General features: G+C 49.4%; 14 protein-coding genes across 14 annotated transcripts; 7 read left to right on the top strand and 7 right to left on the bottom strand.

Moving 5' to 3' along the window:
- Positions 1 to 429: 429 nt before the first annotated feature.
- ASPWEDRAFT_50909 (lactonase family protein) lies at positions 430 to 1,608 on the top strand (the record flags this gene model as incomplete). Its single annotated transcript, XM_040837514.1, has 3 exons — positions 430 to 573; positions 626 to 734; positions 779 to 1,608. 3 exons carry the CDS (start codon positions 430 to 432, stop codon positions 1,606 to 1,608), a joined length of 1,083 nt encoding a protein of 360 aa, XP_040691588.1.
- Positions 1,609 to 1,708: 100 nt separating this feature from the next.
- On the top strand, positions 1,709 to 3,530 carry ASPWEDRAFT_471625 (putative alpha/beta hydrolase). The gene has a single exon (XM_040836914.1). The coding sequence runs from the start codon at positions 1,809 to 1,811 to the stop codon at positions 3,429 to 3,431; it is 1,623 nt and encodes a 540-aa protein (XP_040691587.1). The 5' UTR covers positions 1,709 to 1,808; the 3' UTR covers positions 3,432 to 3,530.
- On the bottom strand, positions 3,490 to 4,786 carry ASPWEDRAFT_108934 (putative integral membrane protein; the record flags this gene model as incomplete). The annotated part of the gene is made up of 4 exons (XM_040828038.1): positions 3,490 to 3,938; positions 3,987 to 4,051; positions 4,101 to 4,498; positions 4,544 to 4,786. The coding sequence occupies 4 exons, from the start codon at positions 4,784 to 4,786 to the stop codon at positions 3,490 to 3,492; spliced, it is 1,155 nt and encodes a 384-aa protein (XP_040691586.1).
- Positions 4,787 to 5,437: 651 nt separating this feature from the next.
- Positions 5,438 to 7,428, top strand: ASPWEDRAFT_471884 (phosphotransferase family protein). Its single transcript, XM_040836917.1, has 3 exons — positions 5,438 to 6,010; positions 6,064 to 6,438; positions 6,493 to 7,428. The coding sequence occupies exons 1-3, from the start codon at positions 5,668 to 5,670 to the stop codon at positions 7,371 to 7,373; spliced, it is 1,599 nt and encodes a 532-aa protein (XP_040691585.1). The 5' UTR covers positions 5,438 to 5,667; the 3' UTR covers positions 7,374 to 7,428.
- On the bottom strand, positions 7,428 to 10,086 carry ASPWEDRAFT_471614 (flavodoxin and radical SAM domain protein). Its single transcript, XM_040836912.1, has 2 exons — positions 9,832 to 10,086; positions 7,428 to 9,764 (listed from the first exon to the last, which is right to left on the bottom strand). Exons 1-2 carry the CDS (start codon positions 9,860 to 9,862, stop codon positions 7,483 to 7,485), a joined length of 2,313 nt encoding a protein of 770 aa, XP_040691584.1. The 5' UTR covers positions 9,863 to 10,086; the 3' UTR covers positions 7,428 to 7,482.
- A 392-nt stretch (positions 10,087 to 10,478) lies between these two features.
- ASPWEDRAFT_171359 (putative dipeptidase) lies at positions 10,479 to 11,910 on the top strand (the record flags this gene model as incomplete). The annotated part of the gene is made up of 3 exons (XM_040830773.1): positions 10,479 to 10,686; positions 10,732 to 10,944; positions 10,994 to 11,910. 3 exons carry the CDS (start codon positions 10,479 to 10,481, stop codon positions 11,908 to 11,910), a joined length of 1,338 nt encoding a protein of 445 aa, XP_040691583.1.
- Positions 11,911 to 12,113: 203 nt separating this feature from the next.
- On the bottom strand, positions 12,114 to 12,695 carry ASPWEDRAFT_27234 (uncharacterized protein; the record flags this gene model as incomplete). The annotated part of the gene is made up of 1 exon (XM_040832973.1): positions 12,114 to 12,695. The coding sequence occupies one exon, from the start codon at positions 12,693 to 12,695 to the stop codon at positions 12,114 to 12,116; it is 582 nt and encodes a 193-aa protein (XP_040691582.1).
- Positions 12,696 to 12,925: 230 nt separating this feature from the next.
- Positions 12,926 to 13,593, top strand: ASPWEDRAFT_182704 (uncharacterized protein). Its single transcript, XM_040831937.1, has 3 exons — positions 12,926 to 13,252; positions 13,297 to 13,361; positions 13,412 to 13,593. The coding sequence occupies exons 2-3, from the start codon at positions 13,300 to 13,302 to the stop codon at positions 13,575 to 13,577; spliced, it is 228 nt and encodes a 75-aa protein (XP_040691581.1). The 5' UTR covers positions 12,926 to 13,252; positions 13,297 to 13,299; the 3' UTR covers positions 13,578 to 13,593.
- A 336-nt stretch (positions 13,594 to 13,929) lies between these two features.
- Positions 13,930 to 14,571, bottom strand: ASPWEDRAFT_96405 (ankyrin repeat domain-containing protein; the record flags this gene model as incomplete). The annotated part of the gene is made up of 1 exon (XM_040839613.1): positions 13,930 to 14,571. A coding segment is annotated over one exon (642 nt), but the record flags the coding sequence as incomplete, so codon positions are not given.
- A 1,429-nt stretch (positions 14,572 to 16,000) lies between these two features.
- ASPWEDRAFT_472012 (uncharacterized protein) lies at positions 16,001 to 17,291 on the bottom strand. Its single transcript, XM_040836920.1, has 2 exons — positions 16,673 to 17,291; positions 16,001 to 16,618 (listed from the first exon to the last, which is right to left on the bottom strand). The coding sequence occupies exons 1-2, from the start codon at positions 17,115 to 17,117 to the stop codon at positions 16,110 to 16,112; spliced, it is 954 nt and encodes a 317-aa protein (XP_040691579.1). The 5' UTR covers positions 17,118 to 17,291; the 3' UTR covers positions 16,001 to 16,109.
- ASPWEDRAFT_471924 (uncharacterized protein) lies at positions 16,882 to 17,928 on the bottom strand. The gene is made up of 2 exons (XM_040836918.1): positions 17,359 to 17,928; positions 16,882 to 17,291 (listed from the first exon to the last, which is right to left on the bottom strand). The coding sequence occupies exons 1-2, from the start codon at positions 17,732 to 17,734 to the stop codon at positions 17,110 to 17,112; spliced, it is 558 nt and encodes a 185-aa protein (XP_040691578.1). The 5' UTR covers positions 17,735 to 17,928; the 3' UTR covers positions 16,882 to 17,109.
- Positions 17,929 to 18,066: 138 nt separating this feature from the next.
- Positions 18,067 to 18,400, bottom strand: ASPWEDRAFT_171355 (uncharacterized protein; the record flags this gene model as incomplete). The annotated part of the gene is made up of 3 exons (XM_040830772.1): positions 18,067 to 18,097; positions 18,146 to 18,251; positions 18,298 to 18,400. The coding sequence occupies 3 exons, from the start codon at positions 18,398 to 18,400 to the stop codon at positions 18,067 to 18,069; spliced, it is 240 nt and encodes a 79-aa protein (XP_040691577.1).
- Positions 18,401 to 20,625: 2,225 nt separating this feature from the next.
- Positions 20,626 to 21,958, top strand: ASPWEDRAFT_68031 (uncharacterized protein). The gene is made up of 2 exons (XM_040838944.1): positions 20,626 to 21,425; positions 21,484 to 21,958. Exons 1-2 carry the CDS (start codon positions 20,867 to 20,869, stop codon positions 21,747 to 21,749), a joined length of 825 nt encoding a protein of 274 aa, XP_040691576.1. The 5' UTR covers positions 20,626 to 20,866; the 3' UTR covers positions 21,750 to 21,958.
- Positions 21,959 to 22,146: 188 nt separating this feature from the next.
- Positions 22,147 to 25,215, top strand: ASPWEDRAFT_171353 (uncharacterized protein; the record flags this gene model as incomplete). Its single annotated transcript, XM_040830771.1, has 2 exons — positions 22,147 to 22,568; positions 22,617 to 25,215. The coding sequence occupies 2 exons, from the start codon at positions 22,147 to 22,149 to the stop codon at positions 25,213 to 25,215; spliced, it is 3,021 nt and encodes a 1,006-aa protein (XP_040691575.1).
- Between the last annotated feature and the right edge of the window lie 151 nt (positions 25,216 to 25,366).

Raw genomic sequence — 25,366 nt, 5'->3', positions numbered from 1 at the left:
CTCCCAGATATCATGACATTGGTGAACAGACTCAGGTTAGTGATATATATCAGAGGTGGCTATTAGATGATATGGTCCTTCCAGAGCAGAAGGATGAATAGGGTTATGCTTGATTGGATGCATTCATAGGTAGCCTGCTGCCATAAATTGATACTATTCTACTGATCAAATTGTGATAGATATAAAATAGAATATTATAAAAATTCAGAAAAGGTAACCCCAAACCCCAGACCCGGGGAAACACAAGCAAGAAAGCTAGTGGAATCGGCATCTCAGGACGGATGAAAGCCGCCGGAAATGCGTTTAGAGTCGGGGCGAGGAAATGCCCAGTGCCGCTGGTGATGCCGATATATCATCTGAACTTGCAACATGTTTCGTTCTCTGCATTCTGCGTTCAAGTCATTCAGATCAATACACACAGCCCGCAAAATGAAGCATCATCTTATGGTCGGCACCTGGACCGCTCCCGGTCGCATCTACACGGTGCAGTTTGACGATGAGGAATTGACCCTGTCGCTGCTGAAGAAGACGGATATTCCGGAGGAGGAGCCGATTTCGTGGATGACCTTCTCTGTATGTTTATATTCTATTGATTATTATTATATTATGCTAATTGTGATTGAAGCACGACAAAAAAACCATCTATGGAGCGGCGATGAAGAAATGGAACAGTTTTGCTGTTCACAGCCCGACCGAGATTGTCCACCAGGCGTCGCATCCGGTGGCTGGCCATGGTATGTTACATGAAGCCATTCAGACGAAAGATATTAATAAGTAGAACTCGCTGCCTCGGCCGACACCAACACGCGGGCGATCTTCGTGCTGGCCGCCCACCAACCCCCCTACAACGTGTACGGCAACCCGTTCTACAAATACGCCGGCTATGGCAATGTCTTCTCGGTCGCAGCGGACGGAGCCCTGGAGAAGAACGTGCAGAACTACGAGTACCAGGAAAACACCGGCATCCACGGCATGGTGTTTGATCCGACGGAGACATACCTGTACTCAGCTGATCTGCAGGCCAACAAGATCTGGACGCACAAGAAAGACGCACAGGGGCAGCTGGAGCTGGTGGATTGTCTCGAGGCACCTTCGCCGGACGATCACCCTCGCTGGGTGGAAATGCACCCGTCCGGCAAGTATCTGTATGCGCTGATGGAGGCGGGCAACAGACTGGCTGTGTATGTGATTGACGAACGCACACACAAGCCCGTCTTTACACACATCACCTATCCTCTGCTTCCTCAGGGCTTGCTGCCTCCCCGCAACAAGTACCGCGGCGACGTGACCTTCACCACCAAGGGCGGCAAGTATCTGTTCGCCACGACGCGGGGCAACTCGTTCGACATTACGGGGTACATTACTGCGTTCAGACTGGGTCCTTCTGGCGAGATTGAGAAGCAGCTGTTTATCCATCCTACGTCTACGAGCGGCGGCCACTCAAACGCGGTCAGCCCGTGTGATTTCAGCGATGAATGGTTGGCGCTGTGCGACGACCAGATGGGCTTTGTGGAAATGTACCGCTGGAAGGACGAGAATTTGGCCAGAGTGGCGAGAGTGGATATTCCTGAAAAGGGATTCGGCATGAATGCAATTTGGTATGACTAGATCGAATATGAATTAGATGACTTGATTGAGGATGATGAGATGGATAATGGATTTTGTAACTACCGATCGGCATCTAACATCGGCCTCAATACTTAGCCGGCGGGGTATATAGCCCCTCCCTACCACTGCACTATCACCCACTATCAACTGTACTACCATTAACCATTCAATTGTTGTACCAGTTGATAGAATTAGAGAAAATGGAAGGCCTCCTCTACGTGACGATGCACCCCAAGGCATCGCTCCCCCCCGCCCAATTCCACGACTGGTACAACAACGAACATGGCCCTCTCCGGCTGCGCCTCCCCTTCGTCACCAACGGCTTTCGCTATCGCGCCGTCGACTCGCTCGAGCCAGAGTGGGTCGCCCTGTACGACATCACCGACATGGCCGAATTAACCCGAGAGCCCTACCTTGCTCTTCGCGGCGATGGCATCAAAACCCAGCGTGAAAAGAATACGATGGCCCAGATTGCCGTCGATCGCCGGCTGTATGATCTGCTCGACGATCAGAAAGCGCCCGGCTACGCTCCGCTGGAGGATCTGACGGACAACGAGTCCGACGGAGCCGTTTTGATCGCGGTTTCTTTTACTCTGTCGGATCCGGCCAGGCAGGACGAGGTGGATGCGTGGTATCGCGAGGAGCATCTGCCCATGTTGTCGCGCGTGCCGGGGTGGCGTCGTTCGCGCCGCTACGTGACGTCGTCGATTGATCCCAACGCGCCGAAAGAATTGATTTCGCTGTATGAATACGCGGCGCAGAATGGCCTCAACGGCCCAGAGCACCAGGCAGCGATGAACACGGCCTGGGGAAACAAAGTCAAGAGTGAATGTGTGGCTGACAAGAAGCGCCGCGTCTACCGTTGGGCATACACTTTCGGCCCAGCCCCCAGAGAGCTGCACTCGCTGGCCTCGTCTGAGGTCGCTGGTCCGTGGAACTCCAACGATCGGCGCACAAAGACGCTGCCCTCATCCCGTCCCGCGGTGGAATCCTTCATCACCACCCCTGATGGCGTCGACCTCCCCTATCGTCTTGAGGGCAGCACCGACCCGCGATCCCCGGTGATCGTGCTCTCAAACTCTATCTTAGTCGATTACTCCATTTGGGATGGCTTCGTGGACGCTTTCCTCTCCCATCCGGCAAACAGCAACTACCGCATCCTGCGCTATCTCACGCGCGGCCGGCTCCAAAAATGCGGTGAAAAAGACATCAACATCGACGTGCTGGCCGGCGATATCGTCGCGCTGCTCGACGCCCTCCGCATTCCTCAAGCCACCCTCATCGGCGTCAGTCTGGGTGGTGTGACGGTGCTCAACACCGCGCTGCTGTACCCCTCGCGCATCACCAAGTTCATCGCCTGCGACACCAACTCGTCGTCGCCGGCCACGAACAGAAAGGCATGGGACGATCGCGTAACTATGGCGGAGAACGACCGCGCCGTTTCCCCGGCCACTAACGAGACTATCATCGGGGAATCGCTCGCGGAAGTCACCACCCGCCGCTGGTTTGTGGACGAGTCGTACGAGACTCAGCCAGCCCTTGCTGAGAGGATTAAGAATGTTGTCCGGGACAACAGTCTGGAGGGATTTAGAAAGGCAGTGCAGGCGCTGTGTGCGTATGATGTGCGTGAGCGCATGGCCAACGCGACTGTGCCTGGATTGTTCGTTGCCGGGTCTGGTGATGGCGTTCTTCCTCAGACGATGCAGAAGATGGCACAAGACCTCAAGGGCGATGCTGAGCTCAAGATCGTCGACAAGGCCGGCCATCTGCCGATGGTCGAGCAGCCGGAAGCGTTTACCAAGATTGTCCAGGAATTCCTCTAAGGTATCTGTAACATAGGAAATATACATTAAGTATATACTATAAATTATAAATAGACCATCAAACATGTTCCCGTATGCTCGACTCATCCATCGTCTGCGTCACCTCCACCGTGCGATGAATACTGAGCCCAATCTCACCCCCCGTCTCCGAAATCCCCGGCAACGTGGGATGCTGCACATTCAACCGCTCCTCACTACTATGCGGACTGGCCGAGATATTCGTCCAGGTATCGTGGTTCTGGCTCTGAATGGTAGTGACCGTCACGGCGAGCTTGTCGGGCCGTAACCGCGGCGCGTCCCGGTCGACTGAACCGAGAGGATAGGGCCGATCGTGGCTGACGCCGGGCATGCGCGAGGACGAGCGATGGGGGAGACCGGATGTGTAGTCTCGTCCACCGGAGGATCCGAGGACTTTGCGGAGGAGAGGGCGGAGCGTGGCGAGGGAGCCGGCGGTGATGCCGAGGCCGGTTTCGATGTTGGACCAGATGGCGATTTGATAGGTGGAGTCTGAGGATATTAGTATCTATCTGCATATTCAGATGGATGGGAACGTACAGAGAAAGTCCGGGTCGGCAAAGGTGTGAACAAAGGGAAATCGGACAATCACAGCAGAAGAGGCACTATCCAGTCAGTACACATTTGCACCCTATAGTATAATGTAGAACTCACATGCAAGCCATACTCAGAATACCGATAACAGCCAACTTGGTCTGACGATGCATATTCAAGCTCTTCACGAGGAAGACGGGCAAAATGCCCACGGTAAAGTCACACGCGCCCGCAAACACACTGTACACGTATGTCATGGCCACGACAATCTGCATATTGATGCAGTAGCCCTGGATGCTGGGATCGCCGGCATGGCGGGTCCAGAAGTACTGCAGCGGATGGCACTGCAGCAACATGATAAGCATGAAGACGATGCAGGTGATGACGGTGAGCGTCATGACGGTGTAGAGCGTCCAGATGTGGAGGGGCTTGATGGTGATGCGCATCAAGAAGATGCAGACGGAGATTTTGCAAAAGACGGATGCGAAGCAATAGGCAATCTCACACAGCCACCAGTACTGACTTTATTAGTATTGTTCAAAAATGAAGTTATTCAGACGTACCTTCATCGCGATCATCCCGTTCGGCGGCTCTAAATCAGCAAACACATAGCCGGTCCCGTACAACGACCCCCCAATCATGCACCCCCCAAACATGAAGTAAAACAACATGGCCACCACCATGGCCGCATCGTCCCAGCCAAAGCCCTTGACGATGCGTAAGCGCACATAACACCGCAGAAACACGGTAATACTAGCAATGGGCATGAAGATGGCCGCCGTGGTCCGGACGGCCACGTTTCGCATGTGCCCATCCGACATGATGCATGCCGTCCAAAACAATGACAGCTTCAACTCTGGTTGACAGAGGGAATCGGTGAATTTTATTTCGTGTGCGGAGATCCGCCAGGGACAAACTCGTGACGAGGCTAGAGGCCACTAAAGCAGAGGCTAAAAAGTAGCCAAAGTGGCGCTCCCAAGTGCGAAATCAACGGTTTCTCCAACAGGCAGAGATTTGCTCCTTCCGATCGCCGTTTCCTCTCCACTGCCGGCTGCAATAGGCAGTGTGCCCGGCCTCATCGCGCCCAATCTCAGCGCCTGTCCAGCGGTCTGGATCGTCTAGTGCTGCTGCTGTCATGGTCCGCGAAGAACTAACGCCGTCTATCAAACTTGGCCGGACGACTTCCGCGCGTTGACATGTGTCCGACCAGTCCTGGCCTGACTCCATCGCAGAATGCCGAGTTTTTCTCTGCCGGGTCCACAGCGCGATGGGAATTAATATCAGTAGTTGGCATCTCTCCTGCAGTAGCAGCGTCTGTGTAATGCATTATTCAGGAGTGCCGATCGCTGCAAGGATCAGTTAGTCTGCCGGAATGGAAGCCTTGCCGAGATCCCCGAAAAAAAAGGGGCAGACTATCTGATATTAATATTAAGATTGGATTCGGCATTGACGCGGACGATGGAAATGAGGATGCGGATATTAATATCCTCGAATCCATCTTCTGGAATTCCTCCTGACCGGGTTCCGGGAATCGACACTATCTCATCCTGATGCATGTGAGGCCATGTGGTTGTTCCGCTGGTCCGGATGAAACAATCATTCCATCACACCCACTCCTCATATCGATACATCAACAATAGACACAACAGACACAATAGACCAGACAATAGCATAGACAATAGGCAGAATGAAAGTCACCTCTCCCCTGCGCGTCTCTCTCTCCGCCCATGGTAGACAGATCTGCCCCCACCAGCTCTTCCAGTACAACAATGGCCGCTTCATCGTCAACGAGGAATACGAGCTCGCCAAACGTTATTCCCCATTCGATCTCAAAGCCCTATGCCGCCTCGTATCCGACTTACCCCAAGTTGCATCGCCGATAAGATCGATAAACAAAAAGGAGGGCGGCTTCAACAAGGCCCTGCTGATGAAGGCTGAGAATGGGAATACAGTCATTGCCCGCATTCCCTGTCGGAATATCGTCCCGCGAGAATATGGGACTGCGTCTGAGGTGGCTGTTCTGAAATTTGGTATTTTAATATATATATATAAATCTATACTATATACACACTAATACAGATAGTAAAAACACGCTCGTCCACCCCCGTCTCAGACGTCCTCGCCTTCTCCTCCAACCCCTCCAACCCCGTCGGAACGGAATACATTATTCTCGACAAATCGCCTGGCATCCAACTCACCAAAGTATGGGATACTCTTTCCGAACCCGACCGGGTCAAACTCATTCGTGAATTCGCCCAGCTGGAGAGTAAACTCGCCAGTATCGAATTCCCCGCCTACGGGGCCCTGTATATGCGTGATGCGTTGCCAAATGCCCTGCGCTGTCCTGGGCGAACCATCGATGTAGACGATAAATATGTCATTGGGCCGCTGTATCACGGTGCCTGGCCTGGTGGATTCGCAGCTGATCCGGAGGATTATGCCGAGTATTCTGGTCCTTGTATATCATATATCTTGCCCTAGTATTCCGTATATACTGACAAGATACCTGTAGGGCGCAATCTATCCGACTTCGGCCACTCCCTGGCCCAACAAGGCATCTTCCAGATCAAAAACTTCAAAACCTCCTACGCAGGCCGAGGCCCCCATCATGGCTCGCCATCCGCCCACATCGACCTCCTGCACACCGTGATGAAACTCATGCCTGTCCTCTGCGCCTCGCCCACCCTCCGCCGCCACTCCCAGCCCGTCCTCACCCACCCCGACTTCCACCCGGGCAACATCTTCGTCTCCCGCGACGACCCCACCATCATCATGGGCGTCATCGACTGGCAGTTCACCTGCATCATGCCGCGCTTCACCCAAGTCCGGTGGCCGCTCTTCCTCACCCCGCCGGAGGGATACCAGACGGGCCTGAGTAGACCACAGCTGCGGAAGCGGTTCACGCGGGCGAACGGACAACGCGGGAAGCAGGACGCCGCGTTGCGCACGAAATGCTACGAGGCGGCGCTGGTGAAGACGCATCTCGAGTCGTATCTAGCCCTGACGGAGCCGGACGTGGCGGTGCGGCAGCTCTTCACGCGGGCTCCGTTTACGTACCGCGATGGGATTCTACCGCTGCGGGATACGCTGATTAAGATCTCGCAGCAGTGGGGGAAGTTAGGCGTGAGGGAGGAGTGTCCGTATCGGTTTTCGCGGGAGGAGGTGAAGCAGCACGAGAGGGAGTATGGTGAGTATGTCGAGTGGTGTAAACTGCGGGAGCATACGCATCAGCTGCTGCATTCGAATGATGGGGGGTGGGTGCCTCCGGAAGTGGATTTCGAGGAGACGCAGAGGAAACACGATAAGTTGTTTCGACACTTTCTCAAGACGAAAATGAAACACATGACGGAGCAGGAGGCGAGGAAGTTGTGGTTTTTCCGGGAGAGGGGGTGATGTTTAAGCTTGTTTTAATTTTATCTAGTCGTTATATACATCAGCCATAGCAATTTGTTGGCCTTGATTTTGATTCAACGAGAATGTCATGCTTTTGTAGTCTATCAGACTATTCCTCCACCTCAGTAACCTTGGCCTTCGGTCCCTTGCCCTTTCGGTAGACTCGCTCGTCGTTCGGATCGAAGCCTCCATTACCCCAGTACGCCCACTCCTCAGTCTCTCTCGTGTAATCCTCAGGACCAAACGGCGTACCGTCCGCCTTCTCCTGCTCCAAAAGCTGGAAGAAGCGATCGTAGTCGATCCGCGTGTGCCATTTTCCATTCACGTTGAAGCGCTCGGACGCGATCAGCACGCAGCAGCTGTGGGCGTGCTCGGCCGCAAGTCCGTATTTCAACCCGCGTCGCTCGAGCTCCTTGTTGAGCGCGACGACGAATTCGGAAATCTCCTCGTAGAAAGGAACGTTCTTCATGGTCAGTCCGGCTCCGGCGCTGGTGCTGGTGCCGCAGTATGTCACGCCCTTGATCTCGACAAAGCAGGGGAGTGCCTTTTCGACCAGGTTCGCGTATCCGATCACTTCATCATCCACATTGAATCCCTTGACGAGGGTCAGTCGGAAGACGGTACGTTGGACGAATCGCTTCTCGCGCAAAATGTCCAGGCAGCGCTGGAATCGCTCCCAGAAGTCGCGGTGGAGGGGACGGTCGATCTTGCGCAGACTCTCGCGGTTACTGGCGTCAATCGACACGTAAAGCTGAGTAACACGGTGCAGGGCCTCCAACTGGTCAGGATGCTGGGCATTGCAGACCAGGAAACTGGAGATATGCTCGTCGTGCAACATGCCCAAGAACCGGTTGATGTGAGGATAGAAGATCGGCTCTCCGACCAAACTGAGAGCGCAGTGTCGGATGCGCATGGCTTCGGCGAAGCGCTCGGCACGCACACCAGGAACACCACGCAGCATCTTGATCTTCTTGTAGTGGCCTTCTTTGACTCCGTTGAAAATCAGCTCGGGCGAGTCGACCTTCCAGCGCCAGGTGGTGCCAACGGGGTTGGTGCCGTGTCGCCAACAGAAGATACACTTGTTACTGCACGAGAGCGATGGAGTAGCCTCCATGCACAAATGCGACCGGATACCATAGAACGAATACTTGTAACACGAGCCTCTGCCACGCAGCGCAGACTTGGTCCAGCGACAAATCTTAACGCCAGAGTGCGAGCCAACAATTGTATATCCTTGTTTCGTGAGAGCGGCGTAGGTAGGCGAAGTCGTAGGAACCATCTCCTTTGCTTCCTGGAACGGAGCAGCTGGCTTTCCTGCTGTAGTAAAATCAACCGGGAGAGGCGACGCAGTAGCTTGTCCATCGGCACCCATTTTGATATCCTCCAGATCCATGACCGCCTGAGGCTTGTTCTTCTTGTTCTTTGCCTTGGTGTCAGAACCCTCTTCATCATCCAAGTCCTCTTCGTCACTTTCAAGCGGATCACCACTACCAGCAACACCTTCACCAAGACCACCATTTGCCAAGATATCCGACATGATGTCCTGCAATCCGTTAGACCACTCCTTCAAAGATTCTTCGGCGTCGCTGTTGACGTCTCCAAATCCAAGAGGGTAGGCCCGTCTTTTTCCAGTCAACTTGGCCATCCAGCGGTCCAATTCCTTAGCCTGAGAGCAGAAGCCTTCTTCCTCGGTCGGCCATTCAGACTTGTCTCCAAAACCAAAAACCGAGTAACCAGCCAACGTCGAAAGCGAACCGGTGTCAATGCGGAAGTCATGGTGGGTCTCGTCCAGGTGGCTGAGGAAAGTGTTGATGACCGTGTCAATGTTGTACGTGGGAATCAGAAGACAGTAGATGTAGCGCGTTCCAGGTGAAGTCGACGGCGCCTTGGGAGCAGAGGTAAAGAAGTCGTCGAAATCAATGTACGACAGATCGTGAATCTGGGGAGGAAGAAGACCACGCTCGCGGTTTTCAGGGTCGGCCTTCTTCTGCGCCGCGGCACGCATGTCCTCCAGCAACACATTGGCGTATCTCTCAGTCGCACCGGTCAACGAGGCGAAGAAGATGATGGGCTGGATATGGGTCAACGGCTGGGCGTCTCCTGCTTCGCCTCGACGGCTAGTTTTTGCCGGTTTCTTTCCTGACACTCTCTTTGGGCCGGATGACTTGGCTGGGGGGCTGTCCTTTCTTGCAATGACTGGTTTCTCATTTTCTCCCAGGCGGGGCTTTTCAGTTGTCTCGGGGGACTGGCTGCGAGGTGACGGAGGAACGGAGGAAGAGGCGGCAGTTTTGGCTTTTGTTTGGGATTTGCGGTAGGCTTTGACAATGAAGAACACGGTGGATATAGCGACGAGGAGAGGCAGACGGTAGGAGTGCCAGAGGGCCAACAGACCTGATGAAGATAATGTTAGGATGGAGGAAACATGACGGTCGCAAAACACCAGGAGATCATGAGATACCTTCTGACTGGGCGAGAGAACTCTCTGCCATGGTGACGCAGAAGACGCGATGGCAGTTGTCTTCTGGTCAAGCTGTGGATGAGTCGAGATGGATGGGTTGGTTGAAAGAAAGAAAAGTGAAGCCGCAGAAAGTTGAGAGTGCGGTCGGATCAGGTGGAGTAGCAGTGGAGGGGTTGTTGTGCATTCACTGCATTGGGAATATCCTGGAATCTCTTCCTCTTCAGTCGAGGCAGACGATTACCTGGAAGACATGGATGATGGGGTTGACGATGTTGATTTGTTGATTCTGGTGAATCAAGCAAATCGACGCTGGATGATTGTTAATTGTCGCCTTGATGGATTGTAAGATTTTTCTTATTCGCTTCGATTGTGATTGGTCGCCATTTGGACGGAGTACAACTTCATCACCTAGGTATCTTCATAATGATACTTGATTCAAATTTATTTCATTAAATGTAAATATATCTTATAGTATTATAATCAATTATAATCAATATCAATATGCACACCAGCTGACTGGCCCATCCCTATCGTGATGTTACACCGTATCCCCGACCAGCCTCTTTTTTTCGAGCCATCGTCATAACTAATTCCCCGCCTGCATCGGCATCGTTGGTTTTCATCTATCCTCACATTCTTCCATTGAAATGTCAGAAAAAGAGCACCTCGTAGGGGAATCTCCCCCTCCCTCCACATCATCTTCTCGACGCATCGGGCTGTCTTTCATCCTCCTCTCCGTTGCCAGTCTGTTCGTTCTGATCAACAATCGCTGGTGTTCAGGTCATCAACATTCAGATCTGCCCCTCACCATTGACGAGCGAGTGAATAAGATCTTATCAGAGACTCCATTGATCGGTAAGAAACTTCTCCATATCAGGATAGTAGATACTAATCATGTAGATGGCCACGATGACCTTCCCTACGTGATCCGTATGAACTACGCCAACCACATCTACGGCGACAACTTCACCACGCCCTGGGTCAATGGCAGCTTTCGAGCCCACGTCGACCTTCCACGACTGCAAAAAGGCAAAGTCGGAGGCACCTTTTGGAGTGTCTATGTTGACTGTCCCAAAGATGGGATGGACTTTTCAGACGAAAACTATGCTGCCAGTAAGTAAACGATAGAGTATCGACTGATATTGTCATTCTAACGATATAGGCGTCCGCACAACGATGGAACAAGTGGATGTAATGTCTCGCCTGCAACAAGCCTATCCGGAGGTCTTTTCGATCCCCCCAAATGGCACAACAGCCCTTCAAGCATTCAAAGATGGCAAAATCATCTCGCCCATGGGCATCGAGGGTCTGCATTCCATTGGAAACTCACTGGCGCATCTACGCGTCTTCTACAATCTGGGCGTCTCCTACGCCACCCTCACCCACAACTGCCACAACCGCTACGCCGACGCTGCCGTCGTCGAGCTGCCAGAAGGGGGTATTAAAAAATCCGAACCTCTCTGGCACGGCGTGAGTGAGGCGGGCAAAAAGGTTGTCCAGGAGATGAATCGGCTCGGAATGCTTGTCGATCTGGCCCATGTGAGCGTCGACACGATGCGAGATGTCCTGGGTGCAGGCAAAGACGACTGGTCTGGCAGTCGAGCACCGATCATGTTCAGTCACAGCTCGGCGTACGCGGTCTGTCCTCATCCTCGCAATGTACCCGACGACGTGCTGCAGCTCGTCAAAGAGCGAAACTCGATCGTCATGGTCAACTTTGCGCCGGAGTTTATCTCGTGTACCGCGTCAGATAATCCGAATGGATTGCCAAATGTTGATCCTGCCCATGCTACCCTTGAGCACGTTGCAGACCATATCATGTACATCGGAAACCTCGTCGGGTTCGACCATGTCGGACTGGGAAGTGATTTTGATGGCATTCTGAACGTTCCCAAGGGACTTGAGGATGTGTCCAAGTTCCCCGACTTGATTGCAGAACTGTTGAAGCGGGATGTCAGTGATGACGATGCGGCCAAAGTGGCTGGAGGTAATCTGCTCAGAGTGTGGAAAGAAGTTGATCGAGTCGCTCTTCAGATGCAGGCTGAGGGCATTCACCCCGTCGAGGATGAATTGCATTAGCTTTGATATTCCAACAGATAAACTGAGTCTGAAGATCATTGAGTCACCATAGCTACTGAATGCTGACCGTATGTGTGGTTTTTAACATTACATGACATTTTGTAGCTAGCATCTAGTTAAATTTCCTTTTGTAAATTCAATTGATGAGCCTGGGATATACACGCATAATATGTGACATGACCCAATTCTGCCAAAGGGAAGATCTATCCATGTTTCACACTCAATCTCTCGAATATCTCCATTGCCGCAAAAAGATTTCCCTCCTCCCGATCTATAAACATAAACTTGCCCTGCTGCATCCCATCCCGCACTTCTTCCTGGGTCACCCACACAAAATCCTCATGTTCGGCTGGATCTAACCGAACCGCATCCTCCCAGCCACTCGCCTGACTCTCATGAACCTCGACAATAAACGAGTACTGCACTGCCCGTCTCACCCCCTCCGGCCGAACTTTCACCCACCCTTCAACCGAGACGAGGTCCACAAACCGCGAAACGTGCAACCCCGTCTCCTCTAGCACCTCCCTCGCAACGCCCGCTAACAGCGTCTCATCGGTCGTCTCGCACAATCCACCAGGCCCTTCCCAGCATCCGGGATAGCTGTCGGAAAGAGAGCGCTGGATGAGGAGGACGCGGGGCTTGCAGGGGGTTGCGCTGGTGGGTGAGGTAGAAAAGATGTATGCGTTTGTGACAAAGTCGGCGAATTCGGGTCTTGAGGCGGCGAATTCAGCTCTGGGGATGTTGAAGAAGGAGAGGTGAGGTGGGATCGTGAAATAGGTGGTCATTTTGGTTTGAAGATTTGTTTTTTTTGGGGGGGTTTGTTGTTTTTCGATTGATGAGTTCAATGGTGGTTGTTAATTTCTATTTGACGGTGTGGTTGTGGAATTGAGAGTGTCGAATGACTCAGGATACGAGCTGCTTATGCTGATACGAGATCAATTAGGCAGCCGTCTATCTTTTTTATCGATTGAAAATTTTCATAGAGAACTAGATGAACAGTAATGAGTCAATGATGGGTGGATGTAGATTAGATTAATTGACTTGCGATAGTGGGGTAGGCCATCGGCTAAGTTGCATCCGACGAACATGGATGTTTTCCTACTCAAACACCACCATATATGTTACACAGGGTAGTCAAATGACATTAGGTGAAATAGCAAGGCTGAATGGCTATAGATAAGAAATATCGTGATACAAATCATCTACACTGCCACCACAGGCATAGAAATGACAAGGCTCCAGCTTGAAATAAAGAGATATATAAAGCCATCAGCTACTCAGGTCAGCATGACCAGAACCAACATCGTTGACTACCACAATTCGAACTACCCATAACCACAAAGTATGTATCTCTTCCTCTATATCCCGTTCCTTACTGACTATCAGACCATGTGCTTCTCTTCTAGCGATAACGATTACTATGCTCCACCCAGAAAGAGAAACAACAGACGGTATGTTGACAGCCCAACGAAGTGCACGCAGCAGCTGATGCTTTGACTAGATATGTTTATACCAGTGGGTCATCCGGAGGGGGAGGAGGAAGTGGAGGATATTCTGGAGGGAATCATGGAGGAGGGCATGGAGGACATGGAGGCCATGGGGGAGACGGCGGAGGAGGAGGAGATGGAGGAGGCGGTGGTGGAGATGGAGGCGGAGGTGGGGAGTGATCTGAATATGCTGTAATAGAGCGTCTCGAAGGTGTTATTAGACCAGGCTTGAGATTGTAAAGAATACTCAGTGGCATCCAGGGAGAGAGGGAAAAAAAAATTTGAAAGGACCAGTTCAGTTGATATGAAAGACCGCAGAGTCCATAAAGAGGAAGTTCTGGGTCTCATATAATAGTAAAGTAGTGTTATTATATAGATAGAAGAAAGTATAATAGGAACGGCAAAATCATCTTTCGCATTCGACATGCGGTAGGGTATGAGAAACACTTATCCCACAGAAAAACAAAGGACCCGAAGATTACCTTGCGTGATCCGAGTACGGCTGGAGGATGTCTACTACACATTGATGACCTCTATCAGCCGCCATTTTTAGGGCACTTAGACCATCGTTGTCCTGTATGTGGACATTGGCACCTTTTTTGACAAGACTCTCAACGACCGCGGTATGGCCTTTGGCTGCTGCCCGCCATAAGGCTGTTCTGCCAGTGTTTCTTTCCTGCAAGTTCACATCGATTTCTGGGTGATCCAACAGGTGACAAACCACTGGATTCTTATTCCACTCTGCTGAAAGAGAAAGGGGGTGCCGGCCATTCATATCAAATTCATTCGGATCAGCCCCATACTCTAGGATGAGCTTGGCCGGTCCTGGATCCCTAGATGTTGCCCACCACAGTGCTGTGTGTCCGTAATCGCTTGATAGACACGGGTCCGCCCCGTTTTCCAATAACACGCGACAGGCATCTGTTGCATCACATCTTGCTGCCCACATAAGTGGAGTTTGCCCGGCACTACGTTGGGAATCGGCATAGCCATTGACATCCTTCATGTTGGGATCAACGCCGTTCTTTACCAAGAGTTCAATGACAGCCGGATGGCCATATTCTGCCGCTTGGGAAATCGGAGACCGACCCCAGGGTTCATCTCTATAGTCGGGGTCTACTCCTTTTTGAAGGAGACGCTCGACTATGGATACATGACCATCGCGTGCGGCCGCCAACAGCCATGGCCGCCTATCTATTGTTTCGTTCTCGACGTTCGAGTCGATGAGGTGATTCTGCCCGGTTTTTAGAGCGTCGTCGATGATTGCACTTGCAGTTTGACTCTCCACAGTATCGCCGGTGCGGGCCCCATGCTGGAGTAACAAAATGACCACATGGTAGTGGCAATTATCTGAAGCCCACTCCAGGGGAGTAAGATTGTTGTAGTCCTTAACTTCCATATCAGCCCCCTTTTTGAGAAGGACCTCAATAATAGACTTATTTCCATGGCCTGCCGCCCAAGTGAGTGGTGTGCGATGGTAGACGTCGATGTGGTTGGGATTGGCGCCGTATTCCAAGAGTAATTGGGCCATCCTAACATTGTTGCGCTCTGCTGCCCATGGTAATGGCGTTAGTCCATCTTTGTCCCCATGATTAAGCTGCACCCCGCTTTCGATGAGTAACTTTGCCATCTGCTCCAATCCGTGATACGTCGCCAAGTGAAGTCCCGTAACATTGTTCGGTCCTGCTAGACATGGATCCATGCAGATACAACGAACCGCATGATACTCTGCGATGGCAGATGCTTTGGATGAATCTCTTAGAAAGTTGAAGACGGCCAGGTCATTTGAGGGTTGTGTCTGGGCATGATATCCCCAGAACCGAGCTGCATAGTCGCACAGTGCTGAGGAATCCTTTGGTTGGGACCGATTAATTGTCAAGTATGTGAGACACATTGAAGCAACCTCAGAGTGTGCATTTGGAAACCAATGCTCCCAGTTTCTCAGAAAATACTCCTGAGCAGTAAAATGCACCAACCGGATAATGTTGCTTTTCTTATCCACAGTGACCATAGAAGAACAAACGGATATGACCAGTGCCAGGTCAGGGAGGTCATCTTTGCATAGTGTCTTCATATTCCCTTTGACTGCAAGAGCACCCTGCAGTTCGTGGGTAGTCAAGGGCTTCTGGGTGCAGACAATCCATGTGAGAGTACGCATAGCCAGGCCTTTGTGGCCTTCTGTTTGTCTCTGTATTCGAACCATTGCATTGGCATACATTTTTTCATATGCCTCGGACCCCGTGGGAAGACTTTCAAGGGCTGTTTTGACTTCGCCCCGTGTGACCTTGTCTCTGAGTGAATCCAAATGAAATCTGGCGAGTAGAAACCTGTACGCTTGTCAGTATTGTGGACATGTGCATCGAAAATCAAGGATAAAGGTTATAGTAACTGACATTCCATCAACAGCTTCAACAATTGCATTCATGATCTGTGTCTTTAAGATTGCATCATCCGATATGAAGGGCTGCATCTTCACAACTTGTCCGCCAATGTAGCTGCGTAGATCATCGTTGAGGGCTCGTATTTCCAAGAAGCTGCTATGGTTATTCTTGAAGATAGTTGAAACACCTGTATTGGAGCGTGATGTAGCAAAGACGCTAACCTCTGTGGACTGTTGTAGATAGAAAATTGTGGATAGAAAGTCCCGACAGGTACCATCAGACGTCCTGATTTCATCAACTGCATCCACAACGATGAGTACTTTTTGGTAGCTCATAACAACAGCAGATACATATTTAAAATCTCCTCCTGTGTAGGTAAAGTATGCCCTTTCCGACGCCCTTTGTAAGGTCCATCCACACACTCAGGTATCTCAGCTTGCTGCTGGCAAAGCTGTTTGAGCACACACGCTAAAAGACCGTTGAGTGTTTGTTCATGCTGCTGCCTGAAGTTGCAGAATATATAAGCAATGCCAACATCATTATTTTGGTCAAAGTATGTTTGGAGGTAATTGATGACAATAGATGTTAGAATAGTCTTCCCTGTGCCCGGTATAACTTCACCAAGTAATATTTGGTTCGATCCATGAAGCCATTTCTGGAAGGATTCAGAGGTGAGAAGCCAATTACCGGTGCCTTCCTCATGTTGGGCAAAGAAATCACTCTGTTGGCTGCTATAATCCATCGGACAGATCCAATCCATAACCCGCGCCTTGTATGCATCGTCAACAGTCTTTCGTATCTGCCGGACGTCACCGTCCACATGATCTAATTTAGTGATAACTGTGCATTCAAGTTAGGACAGGAAAGATTAATTTAGCGTGGTTTGGCTCATACCATCTTGCAGTATACTAGTAGCAACCTCTGTCTTTGCCACTTGCCTGGGGCCAATAACCCGCAGAAGATCCTTCGCATACGCAGCAGCAGTAACAGCTGCATATGGCTGCCAGACCTTCGTCTTATGTGTATCAGAGTAGTCACATATACCCCGAATGACAAGACAAGGAAAGTAGTCCATCAAGCCCGCAGCCTCCATCTCAAAGCACAAGGCACCCCAGGAATGGCAAAGGTGATCCCGGAGCTGCGCAGACTCTATGGCCATATTCCCAGATGCAATTAAACCATAGTGGACAACTGGATCATCGGAGGCTCGCGGAAGCCGATATACAGTCTGATCAAGATCGCATTTCGTGCAGTCGCGACCTTCTACATGCTGGTAATCTGCCTTGAAGACCTGGTCAAGATCACGACCCGGATATGACGGATCTTCCGAGTCAGACATCCCTTTGAGTAGCCGCTTGAATATTTGATCGCATGGTATCTTTGCGGAATCGATGATCCACTCGAAGCCGCCTAATACCCTTGAGCAAAACGGTCGGCGGGGAATTCAGATGAGATTCGATCGACAGTTCCTTCTCACCATTCCACTTTCCCTTATCGTAATTGAGGACACCGCCTTAATAGTAAATGTAATCAGCAGTAGTCCTGGCTGAAAATAGAGATGCATGGCCTGATACACGCACCGTGATTTCCATGTGGCTCGCTTACAACAACATCTCCTAGCCGAATGTCCCTGGATCTTGCTGGGTCGTCGGGATGTGGTGCATTTGGCGCCCCTCCACCCACGCCTACCATCAATCCAAACCGAATATTTGGGAATGTGCGGACTAAATTGGTGACGACTTGAGCCGCGGCATATGTACCAGATAGATATGCAAATGCGATCGCAACATCATGTTCCCCTATCCGTCCAAGAATGTAGAGATTGTCGTCATTCAATGCTGCTTCCAAAGGTTCGTCTTCCTCGTCTAATAACGCCCGTACGGCATCCAACTCGCAGTCCTGAACACATACCCAACCTACTGTGTAGGCGTCGTAGTTAAGCTTTCTAGGGCCCATTTTATTCGATGTGATGTGGTCATAAGTTACAGAGATGGTTCTCGAGGGAGGTAGTATCTTTTTAGCTGAAAATGGTGGTGTAAAGTAGGCAGCCTCGTCTCACCTGGGCTACAGCCTTGTCCTCAGCTGCCTACAGCCCCATCTTATTAGCACACGTTCATTGGTTTGTTTGACATGATTATCATTTCAATAGCTTTACTCTGAATTTAAAATACACTGATTGCTTGATAACCTAGGTAGGTAGCCACCCCACACCATGTGAATGACTCTTATGCATAAATACAATATAAATTACATGGCATCAATAACATCCATCATCATAGCATAAAACGTTAGTTGGAGATCTTTTCGGGGACATGTTTTCTGAACCTGTTAGTATGTACGACAGTCAAAAAGAGAGAAGAGACATACCCAGTCTTCTTTTCAAACATCTCCCGGCCAGTATCGGTGATCTTTTCGTTGGCTGAGCGCATTTTGGAGGGGTCCATGCCGTGCTTGCTCTCAATGGAGTCGAGACCTATACAATTAGTATCCATCCGATAGCCAGGTAGTTCTAGACATACCCTTATCGACATAGTCTTCCTGACCCTGACCGGAGGTGTTGCTGCTAGAGCCGTGGCTCTTGTTGCCACCGAGCTTGGAGGCGATTCCTGAAAGCTTGTCCATAATGATATTTGATCTGGTTTGATATGGTAGAATAAAGAGTAATAGAGTAGTAGACTTGTGATATGGAATAAATCAGAGAACATCGAGGGAAAAGGCGCCTTAAATATCCAGAAAAATCCAGAATCCGGAATACTGTGCAACTACCGATGAGGCCAGATTATCGTCATTGTAGCAGATCCTCTGCATATCAATCCACATCGAACAGGAACATATTGGACGATCAGATTGAGATCAGCAGAATATGCATTCTCATTGGTGCATGATCATCGCTATATCAAGAAATCGAGATTAAATCTACCATGTGGCTATCTAACCCGTTGGGCTGACGTCATATCATGACATCATGTCTCCGACCGATGATGATAATGGATGTCCGGGGGTAAACCGGACAGATATTTTTGGAATTTATACACATCGATTGAATGATACCTGAAGTCTTCGAGGAAATCGTCATCATACGTAGTTCAGAAGGGGATAGATTTGATTAAGTGGACTGATGACTTGATAGCCTGGGTCGTCCAATCGCACAACAGCCTGATCGGAGACTGCCTAGAATATGATTGATTCAGGGTACTGGGCTGTACCTTGGATTGATTATGGAGGACTGTTCATCGCCATGGTACCGCAGTAACTAACCCGTATATGTATCTGAACCATGAGCTGTTCAAGGAGACGTTCAGAAGTATCCAATGGAACCTCTTTTCTTTGCAAGCATTGGATTTGCCATCCCTCTCCACGGTGGTCCAAATGACCAATATCTTCAATCCTTTTAGACAGATCGAGCTAGGTACTATCGTTTTATAAAGCAACAAGGGCAATGTCGTCAACTTCTGTTTGATTGTATCGGGCAGTCTTTGTTGCAGAGCCTTCTCAGATTCCCAAAAACAGCTGCCAGAAGGCATTCAGGACTGAAACAGAGTCCTTCACCGTGTCCTTTGCCACTTGCCAATCACCAACAATTACTAGCTACTTTATCAAAGCCCAAGGAGGTTTGCGTCATCTTGAATGGGATTGTTGGCTGGGAACAGACACTGGTGAAGAATGGGGATGACAATGTGACAGCGAAAATGAGAATCATGTTATTCTACCAGGATTGTTCTCCAAAACAGTAGCAGAAGTATCGCCTTGGTCATGTAAGATATAGATGTGGACGAGCGTGATTGGAAAGCAGGAGGCAAAGGGAGCAAAATGGGCAGCTGGATTCCTTAGCCACGCCAGGGACATTCGCCAAGTTTCATCCAGCAACGTTGGCAAGCGCCGGAATCCGTATACATATACACATATATATTCAATTTTTCAAAAAGGAGGAAAATCAATAGAAACAAACCAGTGTATCTTATCACGATATACTCCTTATCGTGAGTTAGACGAATAGCTTTTTTACCAGATGACCTAAATATATGCAAAACTATTTGGATTGGGATTGAATACTCCGGATTCGATTGATTCTTGTCTATGATTTGTTGTGTCCTAGTATCTGTCTAGTCGGACCAGTAGATACTTATAGTCTTTTTGATGCCTAATCATTCATTCTAGTTATAGGATATCGGATATAAGACATAGGGCCTGAGTAATAAACCTTGCCCGGCGATGATTTGTTAGAAATTCAAGCAAAGGCAAAAAAAGTCCGACAGCGGGGATTTGCGTGGTTACCCAACTAATGCCCGTTTGTGATCAAACCTCTGTAGTGACGTGCCCTAGTTGTGTCCAGACTCAGCTAGGTGCAGATCCCCTTGTCGCATTCCTTATCTAGCGAGAACTCTAGTATCCACCATCTCCCATCTTGAACCTATCCTCTTTCAACTTGATTTCTAGTGTTGGATGCCAAGATAAACTAACCTTCAAAACAATACAAACATTCCTATTTCGGTATATGTCCAAATATTATCATCTTAGTAAACGTGTCAATGGATGCTTACTTTGCGATGATTGCGTTGTTTTTATCTCCATCTTTACCCTACCAAGCTACGGGTGATCAGACTGCTTGTGAAACGCCACTAACCGTGATAATCCTTGTAAAAATGGAGAAGCCCTTTTTCTGTTACCATTGACTCCTTATTATTGGATTGGATTCAGTTTTACGGCTCAGAATCTGTAAGGAGACTGTGGGAGCGATAGATCGATCAACTTTAAACAAACGTATATAAGGTTATTACCTTCTCAAAGTAGTATATCATATCAAAACCAGATAGGGGCCGTTTTGGTGCTCCCAAGATCAACAGCAACTAGCCGGGGTGGTTGCATAGATCCCGAGGGTTCATTCAATTGGTAAAACGTCTCCAACATGATGGCGCAGCCTAGGCCAAAGACCAACACTTACTCGTAACTAATAAACAAAAGGTCGCACCCGTTAGCGGCCGACACATTTACAAATGCCCTACAGCCCTGTGCCGCCCATCCTACATAATTAATCTTCGCAGCGTCTTTTACTCCTTTTCAGATATCCCGTCACCGAATACTACTAATATGAGTAGCTGCGATGGAGTCTCAGGTTCAGCCAACTGCAGCTTTACATGCCCAAAAGGCGGCAGTTGGTTCGTCTGCCAAAACGAGCCGTATTTTGTCGGCTGCTGCTCTTCCGAGCCCTGTGCCAACTCAGGCTGCCCCGATGTCTACCCAGCCTCCTTCAACCACAGTGTCGCGAATGAAATCTTACCAAACGTCTGTATATCTCGGCCCACCACAGATTGGTATACGTGCAACACTACATCGCCTACATTCCTGGGATGCTGTAAAAGTAACCCGTGTGGAGATGGATGTCCGGCAGATGATCTCCTGCCCGCCGCCTGGAGTTCATCAGCGGTCGGACAGCTGGATTTGTTCTTAGATGGTGCCAGTTCCCCCTCTACAGCCTCTGCGGGCTCGTCGGGGATATCCTCTGGGGCCATTGCGGGAATAGTGGTTGGTTGTGTGGCTGGTCTGTGTGCCATCTTTGCCGTTCTATTTTTTTTTCGAAGACGTCGGAAACACAAGAAGTCGTCTCACGATTCGACGGCATACCATGCCCATATGTCATCCTATCAAGGTATGTGAATACGCCACTCTACGGTCTAAAATGCACATACTGAGAAGATATAATATAGACTCGTATATCGGCAGCCCCGACCCATCCGTCAAATACGCGTCTGGCTCTTCGGCCGGATTTACACTACCGTCGTCACCGCCGTTTAGTCCGAATAGTGTCAGAGGGATCTCAGAGATATACTCCAAAAGTGATGATCAGGCTCATTCAGATCAGGACAGGCGCGTATCAGTAATGCCAACGGCCGAGCAAGTCATCACTGAACTGGATGTTGATCAAACTCCGCGGCGAACGGAGGTTTATGAATTAGATGGAGGTAATCATTGATATCCATTTTCTTATATGCTCTAAGGCTGCCTGTGTGTATTATATAATATATCTAATGGAGGGACTAAATGTGCTTTATCTTCCGCCTCATTCTTAATTTGGGGATGGTAGAATTCTTGAGGTTAGTTTGAATTGAGACTTGTTAGGCTGATAAGGCCTCTGATAGCACGGTGGCAGTGCATGATACTATAAATGCAGCTTAAACCCCCCTCCCTTATAATAGAAATATCATATTCTTAGAAGTACGATGACTGTCAGATTATATAGGGAAGGGATTAAGCGCCTATAACTTCCTGGATTAATCCATACCTGGACTATAGGAATAATTTTCTCCCATAAATACTCGACGACTTCTGGTCAAGATTAAAACTCACTGTTACCTCCAGATCAAAGCAACATGGACCCCTTGACAGTAATCGGCCTTTTCTCTAACATTATCGGGTTCGTTGATTTGGGAGTGAAACTATTCAACACCACAAAGGAAATCTACGACTCCGCCTCCGGGACTCCTGACAGTGCAGCTAGCTATGAATTTATTGCGGAAAAAATGCAGGAATTTACCAACCGTCTTATCCCACCTGGTGAGACTGTATCTGATAAGGATAGGGCCATATGCGATCTTGCAAAGAAGTGCAGGAGTTTAGCACAGGATATTCGGACGCTGTTCGCCAAGACAAAGCCTCGGGATCCCAAGTCACGAGGCCAGAGCTTTATCAGTGCGATTAAAATGGCCAAATACAAGAAGAGAAGAGAAGAACTGCAGTCCCGGTTGGCCACTTGTCAGCAGCAGTTGGAAATGCACTTGAATTACGCCACAAGGTTTGTCCCTAGTATTCCAGTTCTGAGGATCTTTACTAACCATCGAAGCTCTAAGATCCAGAGAGATTTGAATGCGTTGATCACTAGTTCTAAAGATGACAGCAATCTCATTTTGCAGCTACAGAAGCGAGTCGAGGATCTTCATCAGAATGTGAACAATGCATTTTCCGCAAGAGGCCAAGTCCAACTAGGAGGTCTGCTACAAGTTTCAGAAGGCTCTTATAACACCTTCCTCAGCAAATATTTGCTTTCTGACCTTCGGTTTGACAGCAGGGACACACGGTTCGGCGATGTTGCTGAGCCACATGATGACACATTTCAATGGATCTTCGACGATGACTTAAACGCCACCCATATGCTTCTGCATCGGAATCAATTTCACCAATCCTTCAATTCCTGGCTGTCATCAGGCGATGGGATCTTCCATATCTCTGGTAAATTAGGATCAGGAAAGTCCACGCTAATGAAGTTGCTCTACCACGACTATCGCACCCAGGAAAGACTGATGGAATGGGCTGGTGATCGTGAGCTTATCAAGGCCCAGTTCTTCTTTTGGAAGCCAGGCTCGAAACTTCAAAAGTCGATGGAAGGTCTTCTTCGCGCGCTACTTTATGAATGTCTCATGTCGGTGCCCGAGCTTGTGGCGGAGACTCTGCCTAAGCAATGGAGTGAGATCAAGTCGACACCATTGCAGATGCACAGAAAGGTTCAATTTCCATTGGATGATCTCCAAACGGCCTTTGACCGTTTGGTAGATCGTGGGGTTGAAGGCTACCGAATTTGCTTTTTCATCGACGGACTAGACGAGTACGATGCCCCTTTACACGACGACTACCTGGCTATGGTTGAGAGACTCTGTCGCTGGAGTCAATTGTCCGAGGGAGAGATAAAATTCTGCGTGTCCAGTCGAGAACACAACGTCTTCATGAATCATTTCCCAGACAGCCAACGGATCTGCATGCAGGATCTTACTCGACCCGATATGGAACGTTTCATTCGCGATAAATTCGAATTGACAGAGCAACAGAAGAAGCTCGAACCGCTAGTGGAACTGATTAGTGAAAAGGCCAATGGGGTATTCCTTTGGGTTGCTCTGGTTATAAGACGATTGCGCGATTTGAATGAAAGGGAAGAGGCCACATTAAAAAGACTGAAGAAAGAGATTGACGATATCCCCGAGCAACTCGAGGATCTTTTCAAACATCTCCTTCAGTCCATCCACCGTTCCGATCGGAAGCGGGCGTATCGAACATTTGCGGTTCTCCAGAAGTTGAATGAGGAAGATTTGCCATATGTACACTTCCCACTTGCGGCCTACTGCTTTATCGACGACTGTTTGGCAGACCAACCAGATGAAACTATACCTACACTACACGAATTGGATGAAATGTCTAAGAATGAGAAACTGACACGGGGACGCAAGATGCTTATGGGTAGCTGTATGGGCCTTGTTGAACCAACAAGGATTATCTCCCTCATAGACGATGATTTCCAGGAGTGGGGAGTCTCCTTCACGCACCGCTCTGTCCCAGAATTTCTACAATCAGTCCATTCACAGGATTGGGAAGAGCATCTGAAGGGCTTTTGTCCAGAGGGTGCCATCTCCTGGCTACTCTTGATCTATCTACGGGACAAGAACACCATGTGGTACAAGAAGTCTGGCTACGAGCAACCGAGTTGCATAAGCCATTATATCATGGATATCAGACAAAAGGCCAATATCAGCAGAGAACCATTCTTTCTCGAGGATCAATTAGAGGCAACTCTTGTCCGACACGGATGCGCAGATATCAGAGAAGAAGATGACTATGGTAAACTACACATTGCCAGCCTGAAAGATGCTGCGTTTTACTTTATTGGGACCCTCAATCCGCAGTCTGACCGAGTCTTTCGGATATGTAATCCTTTATACCTCGCTGCCTTTGTGGGAAATACTGCATATGTCATATGGAAAACAACCCAAGACCCATCATGCATACAGAATCCTTTGACCATTCCGATTCTACTCTACTGTCATTACTACAGCTTTATGAGGGGAAGAACAACCGATAGCATACATGGAGTGAATTTACCACTTCATCATCTCACCACACCGACCAGTTTATCGCCCTGCGTACACCCCAGACTCTCGATATCGGACAAGGGTGCCAAGCTTAGCGTCTGGCAACACCTGGTCCTTGGACTTGTCGCGGGGTTCCAAATGTTGCCCGAGGAAACGGCCGCAGAAGATATATTTTGGGAAAGATTTTTAGAAACCAGAGCTGATACCTACTTGGCCATATCATCGACATCCAAAAGGAAGTGGGGAAAGCATCCTGTGAAGCTCATCGTTGGAAAGGAAAGGCGTCAAGTGGATCTTTCAATAGATCTTAACACTAGAGGAATAGGGCACTTACTGGGGTTGTTTGACCGGGGTGGTGTCTGTGAAATTACACTGGCCCAGATATTCGATCAATGCGGCATTCCAAATCGAGACAAGCTGATTTCGTTGGTTGAGCATAACAATCGTCTTTCATCGGAGGAATCAGCCAGAGCTGAGAGGGATGGATCGACACAGCCAATCTCTCGAGATGACACTCCCAGAGACAATTCTCAATCAGTAAACCAGCTTTCAACATACAACAGAGCCAGCAAGAACAAAAACTGATTCATGCATTACATACAAGCATCGAGAGTCAACATTATACCTAGATCACAACAGTATGATGGCACCATCCAATTGGTACAAAGTTATTTCTTTCAACATAGCATCACTAGCACCATAGATGCTCAGCTAACAGTGATCATAAATAGCAGTC

Source organism: Aspergillus wentii (genome assembly GCF_001890725.1).
Source record: "Aspergillus wentii DTO 134E9 unplaced genomic scaffold ASPWEscaffold_3, whole genome shotgun sequence".
Classification (NCBI taxonomy): Eukaryota; Fungi; Ascomycota; class Eurotiomycetes; order Eurotiales; family Aspergillaceae; genus Aspergillus; species Aspergillus wentii.
This window is presented reverse-complemented; position numbering and strand designations above follow the sequence as displayed.

Coding starts and splice junctions, on each gene's coding strand:
- ASPWEDRAFT_471884 (XM_040836917.1), top strand. CDS start 5,668: ATGAAAGTCACCTCTCCCCTGCGCGTCTCTCTCTCCGCCCATGGTAGA. Junction 6,011..6,063: donor GGTGGCTGTTCTGAAATTTG/GTATTTTAATAT, acceptor TAATACAGATAG/TAAAAACACGCTCGTCCACC. Junction 6,439..6,492: donor TGCCGAGTATTCTGGTCCTT/GTATATCATATA, acceptor AGATACCTGTAG/GGCGCAATCTATCCGACTTC.
- ASPWEDRAFT_471625 (XM_040836914.1), top strand. CDS start 1,809: ATGGAAGGCCTCCTCTACGTGACGATGCACCCCAAGGCATCGCTCCCC.
- ASPWEDRAFT_68031 (XM_040838944.1), top strand. CDS start 20,867: ATGAGTAGCTGCGATGGAGTCTCAGGTTCAGCCAACTGCAGCTTTACA. Junction 21,426..21,483: donor CCATATGTCATCCTATCAAG/GTATGTGAATAC, acceptor GATATAATATAG/ACTCGTATATCGGCAGCCCC.
- ASPWEDRAFT_182704 (XM_040831937.1), top strand. CDS start 13,300: ATGTGCTTCTCTTCTAGCGATAACGATTACTATGCTCCACCCAGAAAG. Junction 13,362..13,411: donor AGAAAGAGAAACAACAGACG/GTATGTTGACAG, acceptor TGCTTTGACTAG/ATATGTTTATACCAGTGGGT.
- ASPWEDRAFT_471614 (XM_040836912.1), bottom strand. CDS start 9,862: ATGGCAGAGAGTTCTCTCGCCCAGTCAGAAG. Junction 9,765..9,831: donor TTCTCTCGCCCAGTCAGAAG/GTATCTCATGAT, acceptor TATCTTCATCAG/GTCTGTTGGCCCTCTGGCAC.
- ASPWEDRAFT_471924 (XM_040836918.1), bottom strand. CDS start 17,734: ATGGGCCCTAGAAAGCTTAACTACGACGCCTACACAGTAGGTTGGGTA. Junction 17,292..17,358: donor CGAGCCACATGGAAATCACG/GTGCGTGTATCA, acceptor TTTACTATTAAG/GCGGTGTCCTCAATTACGAT.
- ASPWEDRAFT_472012 (XM_040836920.1), bottom strand. CDS start 17,117: ATGTCTGACTCGGAAGATCCGTCATATCCGGGTCGTGATCTTGACCAG. Junction 16,619..16,672: donor TACTAGTATACTGCAAGATG/GTATGAGCCAAA, acceptor TTGAATGCACAG/TTATCACTAAATTAGATCAT.